Below are 19,751 nucleotides of genomic sequence, written 5' to 3'. Positions count from 1 at the left end.
TAAGTGAGAACACTCGTATCTGTAGAACATACGTTTAATTCAATGATCTACATAGACTTGTATAAGAAGCACACAAGATGGATGATAAATAACTGATAACGTCAAGGTATCTTTATCGCAGTTTGATAATATCGCATTCAGTTTTAATATAGTGACGTACAATATGAAGCTGAGCACAAAAATATAATTCATGTAAACGGAAGTCTCATTACCTAGTCCCTTACAAAAATAAATTTGAACACTTTACAACAAACTTTGAGGGGAACATGTTTGATCTTTATGATCATCTCGAGCTACGTGTAAGTCTACTTCTACTGTATCACACAAGCAGCGGAAGTCTCCTTGCCCATCTTGACTTGCCGTGTCATGTTCACATTCTTTATCACCATGGCTGCAGCTTTCCATCTTGCTGGGGTGCGAAGCGCTTGATCGACCTGCGAAACCTGGAATGCAGAGAATCAGTCAAGCAAGATGTCATCATTCAACAAAAGTGACCAACCTTAGAATCGTTGGACAAGACAACACCATACAAACTTAGAGTCGAGTAAATGTTGCGTGTTTAATGTCATCAGGATTCTACTTTTTGCTCATGCAAGATGCGATCAAAACTGAACCAACTTTGTTGCCCACCATTTAAATTGGCTGAATTAAGAGACCTGAGCTGACCCGTGGAATATATTGATTAAATGATATCAACAACGAGAAGATAGTAATCATAAGCATGATTTTTATCACATCCAACAAGAACCGGATAGCGTGTCAAGGAGATTTGGCAACTAAAAGTTGACAGTTAAATGCAGACAAGAATGTTAAAAAAACACCTCAAGGGCGATTATATTATATGGCGATATCATAATGCTGACTTTGTTAGCATGTTCAGAAAGTGGACTTGGGGAGGGGGATTTGAAAATGATGGTTTCTGACAAAACACAGGGACACAATCTACGAATTTAGTTCAAAGGACAGTTGAAGGGCCACATAAAAAGTGCAGTCACATTTTGGAAACAATTCGAATCAACTCTGTTGAACATGTTAAGTTTGAAAACTTTAGTGACAGGATTGCAGCGTCAACAACAGACGTGCACAACCTTTTTAACTCAACTGGACAGTTTCATGAGTTAATACAGAGGTGACACACCACGAGACCCTACCTCTAGGGAGGTGCACTGAATCTATACGATTGAGCAGGATGAGGACTTGGAAGCTCTGTTATTTTTTGGCATAAAATCTTCATCACGAGAAAGTAATTCACCAACATCACTAACCTAAAAGTACCAATTGTTTGTGGTAAAATGCTGCTGTTCGGCAAAAGTTTATGAAATATATTATATATATAACTCAGCTTGTCACTCAGTGCAAATAAGATGCATTGTGCAATGAGTTTTCATCAGACAAATTTGCATTTGAACCGTGTTGCAGGTGTGAATGCTAATAAAGGATGTCGTCATTTGCCGTGACTGATGATATCATCAACTACTACTATAAACATCGAGTTTTTCACACAACAACATTAACTATGAGCTATGTAACAAACCCCTCCCTAACATAGTCCATTTTGATTTCAATTTTAGACCTACCCATGCAGATGGGAATGAGGAAGTGGCTTAACAGAAACCAAAATGGACACACAACGGAGATGTATAATGAACCTTCTGGTACCTATTCTCAACAGGTACTACTGAATGCAGCAAGCCGTGGAAGTCGTGCTGCTCACCCGATCGGAACGTTTATGCCGAGTCGCCTTGACGACCTGAACTGCTGCCCAGAATCTCGCATTAAAAATTAAAGCTTGTTCTACTTCGTTCACCTATTGGAGATATCAGTATCAGTTTAGTGTTTACATCACAAATGGAGCAAGTATTTATGGTTGCAAAATCTTTATTTTGGCCCAGAAAATATCAAAATTGAAAATATCCAAACTAACTCGTCTCCATCATGAAAAAGGACTTTCTAGGTACAAACACGATAAACTTGCCACACAAGGCTAATCCATATACATGTACAATAACAGAAATGTGCACCTTATCAACTAAATATATATTGGTATATATATTCTAAGGTCCTAGTCTAGGGCACTTCGGGATTAGCGTACAAGCAGGTGCCAATCAAAAACTGGCACTTTTAAATGCAAGTTAGTAAACAGAACTTCTTAGTAGTGTTAAACGTCATGGTTATATCCTATGCGGTGTCGCTTTAATATGCCCGAAGCACTACTCTATTGTGCTCTAAAGCAACAACACACATGCATTCAGACATAACTGATACAGTAGTCATCCATAGTCGTCAGCATTTTCTAAAGCATACAAATCATACTCTAGGGTAGCTCTTACAAAAGTTATCCTAATGCTTTAGCTTCAGTGGGACTTTCACTCCAAGTCACAATTACACACCACTTGAAGGGAAGGTCTCACGCTATATCTTTAAGAGCTACCCTTTAATCCCTACATTTCGGACACTTTTGAAATTGCTGATAACCATTAATGACCCCTTAAAGGACATAAGGAGGTGGCATTATTATACTACTTCTAATTGTAAAAAACTTTAAGAAACATGCCGCCTGCTCCTAATGCTTCTCTTGCAGTTGTGATAAAACGGAGTTCACCTTGATCACGTCCTGCTTGTTCTTTTTGGCGGCATCCACGATGTCCCACACTCTTTTCTGAAAGGAGGGAGGAAAATGTGCGGTGAGGTTATCTCAAATCCAGTTTATATTATTATTATTATTATCATTATATGACATTTGAGGTTTAGATATATTTGAGTAGACACAATCTTGACTAGACAGACTCAAACTGCGCGTCACTTTGCGCTCCCCTGAGAGCCTTTGCCCCCCTCCCCGACCAAAAAACTAGCTACACCTCCGACTCACCACTTTGAGTTCTGCTCTCTCTGCTCTTTTCCTCAATGTATTAAGCTCCACATTCATCTTATACTTCGCTTCATCCTAAAACAAAAGCAACAACACATTTCATGAAAAGTTAAAAGTTTCGGGTTTTTTTAGTCTGATATCATCTAGCCTTCAGTGTATGTGAAAAAGGACTGGACTCAAATGCAGAAAAAGAAACTGGACAGGATGGGTGTAAGAGGTTATAAGGACTAAAGACATACACCTAAATATTCATCGTCATCATTTAATCGTCATTGAAATGTTTGCTCCACAAACCATGATGTCACTGATGATATTGTTCTAATATAAAGGCCTAAATTATCCAGAAGTATTTGGCCTAAGGTAGCAGGAATGGGTGGGTGTTCGTGGTTTCTGAGTGTGAGGGGGTACATGGGTGTCTGTTGACTGCTCTTTAAGAAAGACTGGGAATAATTTTGTTAGGAAGGGTTACTATCACCCTTATATGATGCTCGGAACTTAGATTTGCCTGGCAATGCTCGGTGTTCAAGATTTTGATTCTCTGGGGCGGTTATGTAAAATCCACAATTCCAGTTATGGTGAATAGTTCAACAGTAGGTTACAATAACATGAATAATTCAATGGGTTAGAAGGAAACATGCCCATACCTGCTGTTGCTCTTTGACCTACAGATAGAAAAGTTTATAGTATTTGAAAGTTTTGAGGCTGCACAAGTTTTGTATTTGACTCAAACAGTTTGAAATAGTTTGACGATAGTCCGAAAATAGTTTTGTTATTGGTATACTTTCCTGAAACAAACTGAAGATTTAGTCAAGAAAGATTTAAAGAGTGTCAATGGGCTAGAGCCATTTGGTCAGATTAGGTTACACATCGTCACTCATAGAGGTCTCTCCTCCATCACAGCTTTAGGTCAATCATGTAAATGAGTGAAAAAAAGAATGCTCAAGTTCTGCCTGAAGTGTCTAAAAGGGGACTATCTCTTGAAAATGACAGATCTCTTACCGAACCCGGGGTACTATCGTCTTTCTGATACCGATTTATTTCCCATAAAATTTGTGATTTGACTTAATGGCTCACATACAAAGCACTGGCATCTTGAAGTCATAACAATAAGCTCGAAGGCTGACAATTGTCCCGTGATCTACTTCTACTGAGCGAAAGCTACATGTATATACATGTATGTAGAATGTATTGTCGGCTGAGGGCGTGACATGGTGATGCTTTTAGCCAGGCAGAAGAACTGAGGATTTAGATGAGAATATTCTCTTTTAGGCTTTGATCTTTCACCACGGATCAGAGTTATAATGATGGGGAAGATTCTCATGCAGAAATCTCCCTCAATTGAGCGTGCTATAGCGCACGAATGCATGCGTGTGCAACACACTGAACATCGTGAGATAATATTTTGAAATTCCAGCATTCACACTGATAAACACAGGAGTTCTTTTGCCAAACAACTGAGACAATATTCAGCTTAACGTGGGTGATCCACCGAATGTGACGGGAGTAAATGACGCAGCAATGTGACATCATGATAGAACCTGTTGGGAACTTTGCCGGGAAGAATGCAGGAACGAAACGAGGGCGGTACGGGAAACTGCTGGATCACCCACATTAAGTTGATTGTTCAGATTAGACAGTGAGCACAATTGGCACCTTGATGAGGCCACCTCACATTTTTCTGACACGAAATGATAGAATAGAGTTTTTTGGGTGGAGTGAGAAGTGCCTCGTTGAAAGATGCAAAATGTGCTGTCCCTATTTACAGCTGGCCAGAATCCTCTAAAAAAGTGAAATCTACAAAACTGTAGTGGACATGTGATCGGATCTACACTCACCAAATCATCAGTTTGTTTTCCACCCTAATATTAAGATGATGAAGTACATGTATCATATGTCATATTCAGTGAAAGTATGGCCGACAGTAATCAGAATCTTATACTAATCAAAGCAGCTTTGAAATAAAAATGTCATCCAGCAAATATTACAAAGTCGTTCTATTTGTCATGTGAAAGTTAGGTTGATTGAATCAAATTTTTACGTTTTCACAAATGCGTTCACGTGAGCTTTAATTTTACCAACCTGTTTGGTTCCCATGACCATTGTTTTCTCGCGAGACATGAGCTGTTTAGTATTGCCGGCGCCCTTCCCTCGCTTGTCGCCCTCCTCCTTCTGTTTGCCCCAGACTTCGATGACAAGTGGGTTGTTGGCGAGGTAGTTGATCAACTGAAATGAAAACATTGGAAATGAACAAGCTCTCCTCCTTCGGATCAAGTCTGCAAACACTCAACTACAAGAACCTTGTCACAGAACTGTATGAACACCACAAATGTGGGGGTCGGCCGCACTTCCAACTTGAATCTACACCACCTATTGACACCAACAACAACCATGAACAGGATCAGATGGCAAGGAGACGCAAAAGCTTTGGAAGTAATCTAACAATATTTCCCAGAGTTACAAGTGCTAAGTATTGAAACTTACCTGTTCAGTTACTGGATTAAAACCGTAGTTTTTCTCATAATCGAAGTTTGGATTTATCGTCCCGGCAACGATTTTTGTACTGGATTCTTTCTCATCGAGATAAAACCTAAATTTACAATAACTCTGAAACGAAAATAGTACAGTATTAAAGCCATATATTATCTAGAACTACTCGACAAAGTATTGGTGTCACCTTATACTTACTGCCAGTGTGCTCTGCCCTGTGCAAGCAATTAGTAGCGTCAGCCAGGGAACAACCACAGATAAAAGAGATGGGGGAAATTGGTTTACATGGGCTGCTGCATTACACCAAAGGGTAGGACTAATACAATAGGCCTACTATTGTCTCGTGGGACTAACTTTACTATCACAATTTAATGTAACCTTTGTCGAATAATACTTACAGAACCAAATTTGGCAGGCAGCCCCAGGATGTTTTGAATCTTCAACTTGAAGTAAAGATCTTTGCCGACCTGAAGTGAAATGAAACATTTTCATCATGAACAGAAGCTTGAATTAAAGTTAAACTGATTTTTTTAAGTCCATGAGAATGGAGGTTATAGATTTGCGTCCACCGCCAGCATGCTCCTAAAGTTTCATAAGGCCTTTATATATTTGCACAAAAAAAACACTTTCATTAAACAAAAGCATCTTCCACAATCTTTCATTGAAAAACGATCAAATTTACACTTAAATCTGTACCTATTATGTATCAATGGTCTGGTTCAGGTAACCCGATCATTGCTCGACCACACTCACATTTCTCATGTGTCGGGGCCGCCATGCATGCCATGCGACATCGATCATATAATCCGGGCTAATAACTCTTGCTGTCGTAGTAAAGTGTCCTCTCCGCCCGTATCGAGGGCAGGGGACCAGACAACATCGATCAATAATTTATACCGTTAATCCCGAAGAGAAAACGAACATTGGCGAAGATTGCCGAACACTCGTTGTGTCGACCAATGGGATTGGCCTAGAGCTCTGTTACCGCGTCCGCTGCGGCGTGTCGGTTTGGTGCTCCTAGCGGATAGTTGAGGAACCAAACGTGTCGATTTTTCGATTTCCTGAAGACCACGGGAGGTCATTTTCAATCGTGATTTTCTCCAAGAACACTCGTTTGAATTGTAAAAATAATTCTGATGTTATACTTCTTGCTCATAAATATTTCATGTCATGAAATGTGGGATACTGATGGCGTGATCAGAACGTGATATTTGACAGATCAAACATGCGTGTGCTGATGACAATTTCGTGGGCGTTTTCGTCTAGTTTACACGGGACTATTCATGGTCTCCACGTGCTTTCTCATGTCAGGCCCGTCAAGGAGATTGAATCGTGCTTGGACGTGGATTCGATTCTTAGGGGAGTTCTGATGATAGGGGAAGAGTGGTGTAGTGCTTGGTCATGGGTTCGATTTGGGGGATTTCTGATCATTTGGGACAGAGTGGTGTAGTGCTTGGCAATGGGTTCGATTCTTTTGGAGATTTCTAATGATGGGAAAGAGTAGGCTATTTGGGGAAGCCTAGAATTATAAAGAGAGCGGTGTAGATGGAGGAAGATGACTAGATGGAGGAAGATGACTAGATGGAGGAAGATAGATGGAGGAAGCCAACATGGCCCAGCCTCGACCATATGATGTTAAATTGGATAAGAAAATTAATGAATAATGAATAATGGAAAAAAGCCTCGTGTGTTTTTCATATTGTCCGGACACCAATCTATAACCTTCATTATCATGGCCTAAAATGATGTTGTCAAACAGTGAAGGGAGGGATTGAATAAAGTGGTGTCCACGTGTGACTGTAGGGACACTTACGAGTTCAATAGGATCGTCAACAAATTCATCATCAAGATCAGCCCACTGCTTATTGCACGGTCGAATCTCCACAACCATATGACCTTGTTCATTCCCCTTGAAATCGGTGATCGTCAGATTTTCTTCCACTTCAATGAGGTAACCGATGGACTGAAGGTAGACGTGGACGGAACCGATGAGAAGGTCTGTGTCGACAGGTTCCCAGAATGGATCTTGGTCCTGCAACAAGAGAGAAATGATTAAAGTAGGGCCTACCAACAACTGCCCCACATATAGATCGTCTTGAAATTGCACATGCGAGCCACACTACCTCTAAAGGCAGATGGATCCCTTGACTTTCAGAATTTAAGGAGTGTTGATTGGCTGAAGTTCCACTGAGCTTTTCACATTCTGTTCTAACCTGGACAATAATACAAAGTGTATCGAAATGATGTAAAATGTCCAGCAGTCAGACAATGAATGCCATGTCATACCCTTGGTACATCCCATTCTCCTCCCTGCACGTAGTTCTGGTACATCTCTTGCATGAGGTACTTCCTGTTGATGAACTTGATTCTGTCCCACATCCACTCATTGCCCGTCTCCATGTTAACCATCTTTACTTTCACCTGTAAAAAACACAAGTGACAATCTGGACCGAATTGTAATTGTGTGATCACAAATAGTAATGTTACACAGCCCTGGGCAGCCCGTATCATAGTTGACCGGCTTTAGTTGACTGCATGAAAGAACATTGGTTAATCTCGCGCTGTGCAACACCACTATCTTTGGGTAAATGTGATCTTGTCACATTCCTGAGTTCAACTAAGTACCTTTCGCCAGAACGATATGAAAAACACCTTAACAGGAGCATGAATTTGTCCTTCAAAGAAGTAGCAAAAAGGGTCTTACCTCTGTCCTGCCTTCTCTCAGGCCTCGTGCCTGCGGTGAAATGAGGGCACACTCAAACTTGACCTTCTTGTCCAGTTCCTCGGACATGGCGTTTGCTTCATTCAACATCGGTAGTATGGTGACAAGGTCTTCTTGGAGGAGGAGATCCTCTGAAAGTGGGAAACATGGAAGGAACGTGACTTCATGACTTACACTGAGGGAGGTCAACAAGGAGGTGATAAAAGCCACCACAGCCAAACTCAACTGGACAGACAGATACATACTGCTCATCTGGTACCTGCCGAAGTTGTGGACTGAGCTTGGATGAGAGGGGATAATGGCAGTGACACAACTCAGGCTTTGACCCAGTCCTGGCCTGTGCTCAGGGAACGACAGTCGATTTTCCGACCCATATCACATCAGACAGAATATACCAAGTCGTTCTCTTTTCTTTACCTTTCTTCTGACCAGCCTTTCCTCCACCTGCAGCGGCCAACATCCCAGAATTCTGAGCAATTTCCTGCTGAGCATCCTCAAACGTCATTGCTTCAATTTTGCCTTTCTTCTTGGCGAGTTTGGCAAGTTCTTTCGGGTGGTGGAAGATATAGAATTGAGAAGATCCAAATAACACTCTGAAGAAGACAAATTGGGATACAATGTATGCAATGGTGAAAGGAGACAAAGTTAGCAGAAAAGAAACCGGATCTGCATAGATCAAGTTTGAATCCAGCAACTAAGGTTGGGTCGATACTTGCATTGTTTTTTAGCCTTCAAACCTACCTGTCATTGTGATGAAGTAAAGTCTCCCCCTTCACCGCCTGACCGTTGATCATGAGTTGTGCTCCTGAGCAAGGTTTAATTGTCACGGTGCCATTCTTGTTTATAATGATGGCATGTTCCTTCTGAATACTGAAAACAACAGAAAAAACAAATGTATCGAGTTCAAGATCTGCAGAGAGCTGTGGCACGTACGTTTTGTTTCTGCCGTCAATTTTGATTTCCATCTGAAAAATCCATCCTTCTTTATCAAAGTACTTTATCAATGTACCAAATGGCCCAAACCGCTGATATACTTCTCTAGCAAGCTGCAGCTGCTCAGCAATACCTACCTCAATCCCTTGAGTATGATGTTAGCAGCTGGATCAGCCGCAGGGGTGCCAACACGTGTCTTGCCATTCTCAATGATGTGTGTGATCATGTTCGTAAGACTCGGATCCTCATTCAAATTCCACAAATAAGGTGTGGTCTTTTTTTTTTCTTGTTCTTTCTTTCCAATTTCGGCTTTGCCCTGAATATGAAGAGAACTTAAAGTATTGAGTAATTTCTCAAAATCGACTATGACTATGAGATGCAGGTGATTTTAATATTTCTGGAGTAAATCATCTATTGAGGGACGAATCATTCCACGAGTCCTCTTAGGAGCATGTTGGTAGTAGTTTGAAGAGTGGTATGAACACGACACAGCCAATGAGGGGAAATGTCTCGGGGGTTTATGTTCAGGGACAGAGATACTGTATTCACTTTGGAGTGGAGGCATACTTCCACAAAAACAAACTCTGCATGGGGCAGTTCACTGCCTTACCTTATTTTCCTCCATTTCTTTCTTCATCTGTTCTTCCCAAGTCTTCTTCATTTGATCCAAATCCTCACTGTTCTTCTTCATTGCTTCCTCCATTTCACGCTTCATTTCAGCAACCTCTGCAATTTTAAAACATTTTCAGTCTTTAATTGACCTTTTTTCCTAGGCATTCATTTAGCAATTAGCTTTAATTTGACAGAGGAATACACTCTATTGTCAGTGTCTGGCAGATCTCAACTCGATTCGGTTACAATGTTGGAGGAGACTGGAATGCAAGTCAAACAAATTGGGAAGACAGATATGACAATTACCTTCTTCTGTGTATCCGCCGGCAGCAGCCGACGCGCCAGCATCTGGCGCTGCCATGACACCACCGCTCTTTAACATCTCCATCAGTTTCAGATTTTCCTCCCTCAGCTCCCTGATCAGTTTATCAGTGGGACTCTCGTTCACCACAGCCTTTGTTTTGATAGCCTTTGCTCGGTCAGCTAGAATGGAAAAAAGGAAATTTCTGAAGATGACCACATGTAGAAATAGTATGATTTTGTATAGACACCAACAACTGCGGTGTTAAAGGGAGTTCATATATAGAGCCAGGAAGCTTTAACTTCAAAGAAACATCAGAACTATATTCACAGCGTGTACATACTGTAGCACACAAATGTAGCAGAAACATGCAATGAGCACTTACCGAACCTGAGTGTTGACAATGTTTCATCAAAGTTGATGTCAGCAGGGCTCAAGGCCGCTATCTATAAAGTAATGGAAAAAAAACATTTCAGAAAATTTTGAAGATGACCACATGAAACAATAGCATGATTTCCTATCGATTCTCCACATTGACCAACCGCTAGGCTGGAGAGGGAAATCTCCACAGGGTTCTTTTATACATGCACAGGGAGAGACAATGATACACTTACCATAACGGTTTTACTGTTTCCTCCAAGGGCGTTCTTCAACAGTTTGGTAAGGACCGAGTCACGGTAAGGCACTGAAATTTGTTAAAGCATGAAATATCACGATGACGAAATGGACTGCATAAGAGTCTACAATGACCACGATAACAACAAGAAGCACTTGATCCTTTTTTGAAAGTAAAATGCACCTGATTCCTTTGCATACCACTACCAGTCACCTGAAGACTATGAACTTTACACCTTACCTCCTATACCCACAGCCACCCTTTAAAATGGTGCAAAAGGTGAGCAGTGAAATTCTCTTCATATGAAGTCTAGAGAAAGAGTTGAACCCTCAAACAACAGGATTGATGAAAACATCTTTGATCTTTCTCTCAAATAAAGAAAAGCACACCAAACATAAACCTGCACTGAATGCTTGAAATCACTCAAAATAAAGAGTGAAGTATAATCGTGATGAAAAGGGTGACATCATGACTAAACAGACTTTGTTGGCATGAGCCACAGCAACAACGTGATCATGAAATTGCATAAAAGCACACATTTACCAACTATTTTTGCTTTGGTTTTTTTTCCTCCTGAAAGTTGGAAATATTTCCATAAAATTTATATAGAATATACATGTGCTGGAGTCGAGGAGAGTGCCTGTACATACATAAAAAACATAACGGAACCAGCACCAAGGCAATCTACTTTTGTGTTTTTAACTTATTTCTACATTGTACAGTTGCTCATTCCTGCCATGCATTGCAGCACTGGAAACTCACAGCAAAGCTGGCTGGAGGTTCACCGATAAGCTACCTGGGAGAATACTAAAACATGTTCAAAATATGCACTGTCCCATATTAATATGCAGTTGTCCCATATTCTTGTAGTGGTCCTAGCCCCCCCCCCCCCCGGCCCCCGTCGTTCTTGGCAGTTGACTCAATATTTCTAAACCTATCTGATCAATGAAAACCAAACCGGGAACCAAAGAAGAGAACCTACCTTGTGTTTTCGATTTTCCCATAGAGAGATCAGCCAGGGCTTTGATGACATTACCAAGGGTGCTAAGCGACTGGTTGATCATGGAGCCCTCTTTGAGACGATCACCTGTTGCTCCCGTTGAATCGGCCCTCTCACTGTCGGGAAAAGAACGATTCTAATAAGACTTTTGTTCATGCAATTTAGCCTCTTGAATGTTTTCAACAGATTCTTGGAGTTTGTTTTATACGAATCCTAAAGTTTCATATTTCAGTGCAGGCTGTACTTATATGTGGTTAGTGACATGATGGTAGTTAAAAGTGGTAGGCTTGTCCACGAAACCATCAGACGGAAATTAGATGTCAGAGGTCATCTGTTGAGAACTGTGCCACTGTTTTTGCAGAACTACTATACTACATCACTATTGTCTCTCAAACTCACCATATTGGTGAGCTAAAATAACACCAATCTCAAAGGACTCCCCTTGATGCTCTAGGACACCCCACTTACCTTCCAGCTAAATCCACCAAGTTGATGGATGAAGTCTTGGTCATGCTCTGTCCACTTTCTTTATTCTTCTGAGTAAAATTCACTGTCACAATAGTGTGGGCCCGACTGAAATATGAAGAAAATCTGGCCGTGACTCGTAAGCCTTAACTGTACATATGTATAGAACCAAAAAATGTGGAATCCCTAAAAATCCTTTTCTCATAGATATGAGAACTTTTACCGAGCTACAGCATGACAGTGGCTGTGATGACAAACGGATGTCAAGCTCTGGTGTTCGACTTACCTGCTTGTGGCGTTCATGTTTGTAGCAGCGACTGTCCTGTTTTTGGTACCTTCAGTGATCTTGGCATCGATATCTGCGTAACTATCGACGGGAGAGACAGTCATCTGATCCACATAAAAACCCTTTGACGGATGCTGCCTAACCTTGAGTCCACCAGCCTTGGCACCTTTTGGGTTGAGCAGATCGCGGACCTGTAGTCAAAAGCAAAGCTTCAAATAATAGCTCACGGTTATCATCTTACTTGAAATCTTTCAGTAGGACTAAGATGAGCTGCTAAATCAGCGCTACAACTTTGACATTTCTGACCAGAACCCACATGAAAAAGCAAGGGTGGAGTAAGGCAAGTTACACAAAGACTAGCTCAGAGACCTGCCACGAGCCTCGCATAGACTGTGCTTTTGAGGTTTAAACCAGGGACTTTGACGGCAAGCAGAGAGGCCGACCCACCAGATGAAGAGTAAACTCACGAACCTGTTCATTGTAGATTTCCATCATACTGAACGTACACTGATACTCCTCTCCCTCGGCAGCCGACTTCCTTTTCTCATTAATTCTCTTGAAAAGTTCCTCACACGAAACGGGCACAATACCTAAGAAAAAAAGTTGAAATTTGTTTCTCAGATCTATTTGTGTGACAATACCATTACCTTGGCTGATCCCTAGTAATTTGAAAAATTTTGAAAACAATAGCTAACGGCAAGTGGTGCTAAAAACCCAAAATCTGCAAAATTATCATGTATTTTCCATGAAATTATTAAAATGACAAATTAGTGTGATCGCATTTTTTGAAAACTATTCAAGGGGGGGGGGGACTGCCTGAACTATTTGCAAATACCTTTGTTAGCGCCATAACCGACCATTGAGTAGGATTTGCCACTGCCCGTCTGACCATAGGCAAATAAGGAGCAGTTGTAGCCCTTCCATGCATTGTCAAGCACACCAATTCCGAGATCTTGGAACACTTTATGCTGCAATGAGTAGAATGCAAAAATGTACCAACAAAAATGAAATGCCTTGCAATGATGGCAAACTAAATGTCATCTTTTCAGTAATGTCATCTACAGTACATTTATATTTCACATGCAATTGTACTCACCTGATCACAGTATTTGGCTGCAGTGGGCTGTAAATATCCGTTGGCGTCTTCTTTGAAGCCGTCATGTGACCAATACGAGTAGTCAAATGCAAATTTCTTGGGTTCTGCTTTTGGTTGCTCTGGATCCTTTATAGTCGTCTGCTGACCACTCATGCCAATGATGAGGGTCGCCTTACGCGCTATCTCGCGCGAATTGTGAGCGTGGTTAAGGAACACATTTTGAAAGTATCAAGGTGATTACATTAACATGTGGACATTAAATGATATTCCGAAGTGAGGAATTTCATGATTGTTCCTCAAGGCCCCGATAAACTACATGTATGCTACATAATTTTCATGGTGCAGTTTGTATGTTGACGTCATCTCTCTTTGAAAGTTCACCAGGTCTAGAGTGTAATGAATAGATGTGTTGTCAACCAAATGGAAATACTTTTGTTTCGACTGAATTCATTACATGACTTTTTCTAGAAATTTCATAAATTTGGTAAACCCTCTCGCCAAGTTCACTTGGCAAGATATTGTTGTATAATAAATGTGCTAAACCTCTCTAATGTGTTTTCCACTTTGCACTCAGGTTATTTCCCGCCATTCTAAACTATTCCTGTTATTGAGATCATTGAGATCATTGAGGTCGTTTCCGTGACAACGCACGAGCGCTATCTTGGTGGAGATAATTAAATCAATTAAGAGTCAATCTTGTGGCTAGGTACTACTTTCTTTTCAAAGTGACCAATCACGAATGAGCTTGGTCACGTGGTGACCCGCTACAGATGTAACGTGATTCTGCACATGGGGGAAAGTCAAGCAAGCCAGTAACACCTAATTGCCCGTCTCTCTCTCTGAACTTGTAACGTAGTTGTAAAGTGCTGGAACGGTATATCAAATGTCAGCTGACATGTAACCACTTATTCTGCGGAATTCAGATGGAGAATACGTAAAAGAGATATCTGTGTTTCTCATCATCTGATCATGTTTCTCTACCGAGACTTCATTCGCTATCGTTTACGGAGACGGATTCATCACGACGGAGTATTCCAGTTACAACACGGCAACCTCCCAATATGACAATATCCCCTGCAGATTACTTGTATCACACTCATTAGATTATAGAGTGCATTTTATTCAAATAAAGCTATCCATCGATACTCCTAAATCCAGTTCTCTACTAGAAGTGGTAATTTCTAAGGCCTTTAGAAAACGAAGTTAACACCCAAGACCTGATCAGCTAGAATTCAAAGGAACAACACTATTAGAAATATCACATGAGTAATACAACAAGACGTCAGCCGATATTTGTTCGCAATGGTCTGTTTATTGGTGTGTATATGGCCACGAACACTCTTGCATAAATCATCACAATATTTTCTTAGAATATTTTTATTGCTTGATTTAGTGGCTCGATAAGTGTGACTCGTACATAAAAGCTGCACTGAACAGAAGGGTCATTTTACATGGTACTTGTTGGCCAATAGTTTAAGATACACACTAACGTCCTGTGAATACCAAGACTGAACATTTCTGTAATTTCTTTTATACACTTTATGAACGTGTGTTTCAGCAATGTCAGATGTCTACACATCATTTTTTCCTTGGGAGTTTGAGGCCTTGCTGAAAGAGCTGAGTGCTTGCTATATGCAGACTCTGGGCAGCCCATCGTGTCATCCAATTTGGTCTCGAGGCCGGTCCAATGCATTCGGAGTGTAGCTACATGCAATGCCTATTTCTCCCAATGGTATTTATTGGTGATTGTGAAATCATAACATCACTGGTACAAAACTGCACCGGTAATCAATACATCTATAGGTGACCACTATGCAATGGATTCAACACTAGTTGTCGGACATTGATATTGATAATGTATCAGATAGAATGTCATACTGGGGTGTGATCAAACAAAACGTAACTTATTTGTGAGCACATGCTAGCAAAAAAAACCGCTCACGTGCTATTTGAAAGAACAAAAACATATACACCTAGACAGTTATTTCATGATGTAAAACTGCCTAAGTCACATTTATTCGATTAAGGTATAATGTAAATCTGCTTAAGTCACAAGCTTGACTTAGGCAGTTATTCCATTGACCTTCCTACACACCAGGAGATGAGACATTGAATTAAGCACTTTTACCACAGGTAACTCTTAATGGTAAAGCGAGATTTTGGATTGGGATCATTCCATACTACCTACCTACCGGGTACTGGTCACTGGTGTAGGCCCCCTATTATATTAGGCAGTATCATCATTACTAGTCATGCCGCATGAAACGCCCACGGAAATAACGTGTGGTCCAAATGAACAAAAATACATCAGGTAATAAATCCCAGAACAATCATTGAGCAAACAAGAATTCGCGGACTATTTCTACAGAGTGACAGATTTCCCTTCACACCGGTCACATATAAACAAATACATTGTAGCGGGTCTTAGCTACCGACTTCAATCACTGCATACACTAAAACTGCGACAAAAAACACAATACCAACACTTGTAATCCAATCACTATGTAATTATCTCACAACTCATAACAATCATCCTGAAATAATTTGCACGATTAATAACGAAAAGGATATAAATGGGCGAACTCGCACCGCAACTTTTACAGATTCAGCCATATTGTAAACTATTTACGCTGTTCCATCAATTGTGCAGTTGCCAATACCCCCTCCGCTTGTACTAACTATGGAGTGCCATTTCTGACAAAATTATATCTGGATTCGGACCAGCTTTTCTGCTTCTTGAAGACAAATCCAGGTTTTGAATCTCGGGGGGGGGGGGGGGGGGGGCATGCGCTATCATAGTAGGGACCGCACATGTATGAACGCCAGTGGCATAGAGGTGAGGGAGCTCAAGAGAGGAGTCTCCCGTTGGTTCGACTCCTGGACGGATCATAACTAAATCTTGGTGGTGTCCTTGGGCACAACACTTGACCGAATTGTTTCTCTTCTACGAAGAGCATACTGTGCATGTGGGCACCATGCCAGACTGTGATGATCTCCAGTTGAGTTGGACAGGAGTCAATCAAGGAAACTCAATCTTCTCATAGAAACATTTATTTATCAACTTGAACAAATTAGGACTACCTTTACAAGGTGCATTTAGGTACAGCAAGTCGTATACATGTGCTAGGCTGCAAACTAGTATGATTTTCATTGGCAGTATGAATTGGGCATGTTCTCATCATAGGCTGAGACCTTGGGCATGAGGTCGAATTTCTGTAGGGGTTTGTGATTTGGGAGTGTAATTCAGAAAGGAACCAAATGCCTGCTATGAGTGGATGGATAGTCAAGACATACTGCAAACTCTGTCAGGAGCTGTTCTACAATTGTACATGTTGGTATCTGCACTTGTACAGAATGAGATAGAGAACCAGATCCAGTGCTGTAATCTATAACATTGTGAAAGCTACAGAGACATTTTTGTTGATGCACACTTGCATGTGTTAGGTTCTACAACAAGCACATACACACATCTATAAGCCAAACTATCTAGAAAAGACACTAAATGAAATAAGTACAGAAAAATCAAATTGCCTTGACTTGGATTCAAACCACAGAAAGAGATTTTTGGATTGCCAGACCACTGCTCCAACATTCAGATCTGTGGTTTGAATCTCAGTCATCAACTCATAGCAACTTATACAGAAAAAGATCACAATAAGCACACTGTTCTTTGAACAAGCTGCTCTGGGGTAAATTCACTTGAAGTACCCCATAAACGAAATATTTTTGTTACATCGGCTACATAAGTCCCAGGCAACAAAAGTATCTTGTTTTAGGTTGTTTTTGCAGGTGTCTGTGGCAAGAACTGTCCTTGACATGGGATAAACATTAACACACAGATGGCCAGTTTTAACCCTCAGACTTTGAGACAGGTTATGTGTCGGTAACTCCTATTCATACATATAGGCAGCTCCAGGCAAGGCATTTGGGATTCTCCTTGCCGAGGTAGGGACCACTAGCATTCCAAAGGATGTGTTGCTGGTGAACTCTTGCTGATAACGATGCTCGCTCCGCTGATACTTTCCATCTTTCCGCACCATGGTGATCAGCGACACTTGCTCCGTCATCTCGAACAGTATCTCAGACTCATTGGTTGTTTTTCGAATGAAAAAGAACTTGTTGTCATAGGTGAAAGGTCCAATGATCGTGCCTGGGTAGGGCCACCGACTGCGCGACCACAACTTACTGCTGTATAAGTAACTGTCGAATTTATGCGGTGCAATAACACGCAAGCCGCCAAACACCTGAAACCCATTCTCATGAACATGGATTGCGTGATTTGCCCGTGGCACTGGCATTTGCGTGATTGTCTCCCAGGTGTCTTGCTGTGGAGAGTAGCCATACACAATTGAGCTAAGAGTTCCATTTGGCTGTATGCCGCCACAGGCATAGATCTTTTCACTGTTTGGGTGAGCACCAGCAGCAAGGCAATGTCTGGGTTCTGGGAGATCTGCCCTAGCTTCCCAACTATTCTCAACTAAGCTGTACCGCTCAACGTACCTGGAGACCCTTCCTTCGTCAATACCGCCAATACAGTAGATGTGACTGTCCTTGACCACAACACAGAAATCAGCACGGGAATGCAACATGTTAGGCAACTGCATCCAAGTGTTAAAACGTGGATCGTATCGGAAACAATATGGCGTGGCCTTTGAGGCGTGTTCTCCCATTCTCCCACCTAAAACGTACAGAAAGTTCTTCATATCAATCATGCACGGCCTAAAAACCTGCGACGGACAGTCTTGTAAAGTGACAGTCTTGTCACCATTGACAGACATGCCCTTCAGATGGCGACGGTCAAGGCACAGGAACGTAGCCTCAGCAGCTCGTACCGACGTTGTCCGGCACTGCATCAAGGGTTGCTGGTGGCTCAATAGCTGATAGTCTTTCGCAGCAATCAAGAGGCTATTACACTCAGGATTTTCATTCATGAGATCAATCGAGCTGACCTTTTCAACAAGCTGCTGCGACGGAATCAGCGCCAGACGGACACGATTTATCAGCTGCGGGGCGTACTGTTTACGACTTTCTCGGTCATAGTTGATCCACTTCATCACATGTTCAAATAGACGATACTCAGACGACACCCTCAAACTATTACTCTCCACGAGTTGAGCTAACTCTACGTGACTCAGTTTATAATACTGATCGCATTCTGCCAGACTCTCGAAGCTTTGTAACATAAATTTCATCGCCAAATCTTTAACAGGCTCCAAAGAATACAATTCCGCCAAGTTCAGGATGTCTTTGCAGTTTTCGGTTGTGATGCACTGTCGGAAATACTCGGCGCACAACTGAATCGCTTCTACACTTTGAAAGTGGGATGCAGCGCTGAGGACATCTGACACATTTTGCTGATCGAGTTCTAAATCGCCACTGTAGGCAAAGGACACCATAGCACGTAAACCAGTTCCGCTGATCCCTTTTAATTCAACCATATCTTGCTTACTCTCCATGAAGTTACTCATGAACATTGTACGAAAATATTCGCTACAAGCAACCATGACGGCTTTGTGGACATTCAGAGTCACGTCGTCAGCTTTCAGGACAAGATCGCAAAATGATGCACTCTCTCGTAATGTTTTCAGTCGGGCAAAGGCGTTAGTTGTGTATACCCCAGAGGATAGAGTCTTTGAATGATCATGTGGCTCGGAGTCATTTTCCAGGAGTTCTAGATCTTGTTGACTCGATGAAAAGGCCATTGTAATGACGTTATGATTCACCTTCTAGATAGAACTTGATATCCTGCAATAAAAAGAAGGGGAAACAGATCAGTAGAGTTTTATCGATACAAGGTCTTACCAAATAGTAATTTATATTTAGCAGATAGGCTACCGTGAAATTAAAAAAAGATGAATCGCACTCGCAGTTTTGTTTAATTGTCTGAATAGCTGCTACTGTTTTGGCCGATCTGCATCAAAAAAGGACATGTGTGTCGTCATCTTTCATTCCGTCACTGACAAAAGATATAAAGTCCATCCGACAATCAGTGTTACGTGTACATGTAAATGGCCAAGATTATATAGAATAGTAGGACACGTGAGGCCAACCATCACATTACTCATTACTGTACATTCGAGCAATGTTTTTTTCCGTTCTGCATACTGGGCAATATCAAACTTAAAATTTACAAAGTTATATTCGTTCTTCATTCTATTAACTACCTTTTGAACACTTGCTTTGAATTCGAAGACTTTTATTCGAGCGAGAATCCGAATAAATTGCGTCGTAAATCATGTAAAATGGAAACGCTAAATCTCATTTCCATCATTTTGTGAGCAAGCGCCGTCTATTGGATAAGTGATAAACTGAAATAGATTTGTACGAGGCGCCGAAACTGAATTAATTCAAAATCGTGGTCGGT

General features: G+C 41.3%; 2 protein-coding genes across 4 annotated transcripts; both read right to left on the bottom strand.

The window, feature by feature from the left end:
- Positions 1 to 18: 18 nt before the first annotated feature.
- On the bottom strand, positions 19 to 16,012 carry LOC135500644 (kinesin-like protein KIF28P). 3 transcript variants are annotated; one of them, XM_064792214.1, is made up of 24 exons: positions 15,959 to 16,012; positions 13,388 to 13,582; positions 13,127 to 13,259; positions 12,763 to 12,881; positions 12,292 to 12,482; positions 12,009 to 12,113; positions 11,523 to 11,656; positions 10,539 to 10,609; positions 10,310 to 10,370; positions 9,930 to 10,106; positions 9,622 to 9,737; positions 9,149 to 9,327; positions 8,820 to 8,948; positions 8,496 to 8,671; positions 8,061 to 8,209; positions 7,643 to 7,777; positions 7,170 to 7,388; positions 5,755 to 5,823; positions 5,351 to 5,473; positions 4,949 to 5,092; positions 4,705 to 4,728; positions 2,870 to 2,944; positions 2,603 to 2,659; positions 19 to 443 (listed from the first exon to the last, which is right to left on the bottom strand). In XM_064792214.1, the coding sequence occupies exons 1-24, from the start codon at positions 15,998 to 16,000 to the stop codon at positions 312 to 314; spliced, it is 2,955 nt and encodes a 984-aa protein (XP_064648284.1). In that variant the 5' UTR covers positions 16,001 to 16,012; the 3' UTR covers positions 19 to 311. The 3 variants fall into 3 exon arrangements, with proteins under 3 accessions (XP_064648284.1, XP_064648285.1, XP_064648286.1); XM_064792216.1 differs by having other exon boundaries at positions 304 to 443; positions 2,555 to 2,659; XM_064792215.1 differs by lacking the exon at positions 4,705 to 4,728.
- A 410-nt stretch (positions 16,013 to 16,422) lies between these two features.
- LOC135500646 (kelch-like protein 31) lies at positions 16,423 to 19,668 on the bottom strand. Its single transcript, XM_064792218.1, has 2 exons — positions 19,552 to 19,668; positions 16,423 to 19,132 (listed from the first exon to the last, which is right to left on the bottom strand). The coding sequence occupies exon 2, from the start codon at positions 19,087 to 19,089 to the stop codon at positions 17,278 to 17,280; it is 1,812 nt and encodes a 603-aa protein (XP_064648288.1). The 5' UTR covers positions 19,090 to 19,132; positions 19,552 to 19,668; the 3' UTR covers positions 16,423 to 17,277.
- Positions 19,669 to 19,751: the final 83 nt, after the last annotated feature.

This window comes from Lineus longissimus, chromosome 16, assembly GCF_910592395.1.
Source record: "Lineus longissimus chromosome 16, tnLinLong1.2, whole genome shotgun sequence".
NCBI lineage: Eukaryota > Metazoa > Nemertea > Pilidiophora > Heteronemertea > Lineidae > Lineus > Lineus longissimus.
The sequence above is the reverse complement of the archived record's forward strand: the minus strand, read 5'-3'. Positions and strand labels throughout refer to the sequence as shown.

Bases quoted from the DNA above. Each gene is read 5' to 3' on its own strand.
- LOC135500644 (XM_064792214.1), bottom strand. From the start codon at position 16,000: ATGGCTGAATCTGTAAAAGTTGCGGTGCGAGTTCGCCCATTT. The intron at 13,260-13,387 runs GTGAGTACAATT...TACTCATTGCAG, and splicing joins CAGCCAAATACTGTGATCAG to CATAAAGTGTTCCAAGATCT. The intron at 10,371-10,538 runs GTAAGTGTATCA...ATTACTTTATAG, and splicing joins GAAACAGTAAAACCGTTATG to ATAGCGGCCTTGAGCCCTGC.
- LOC135500646 (XM_064792218.1), bottom strand. From the start codon at position 19,089: ATGGCCTTTTCATCGAGTCAACAAGATCTAGAACTCCTGGAAAATGAC.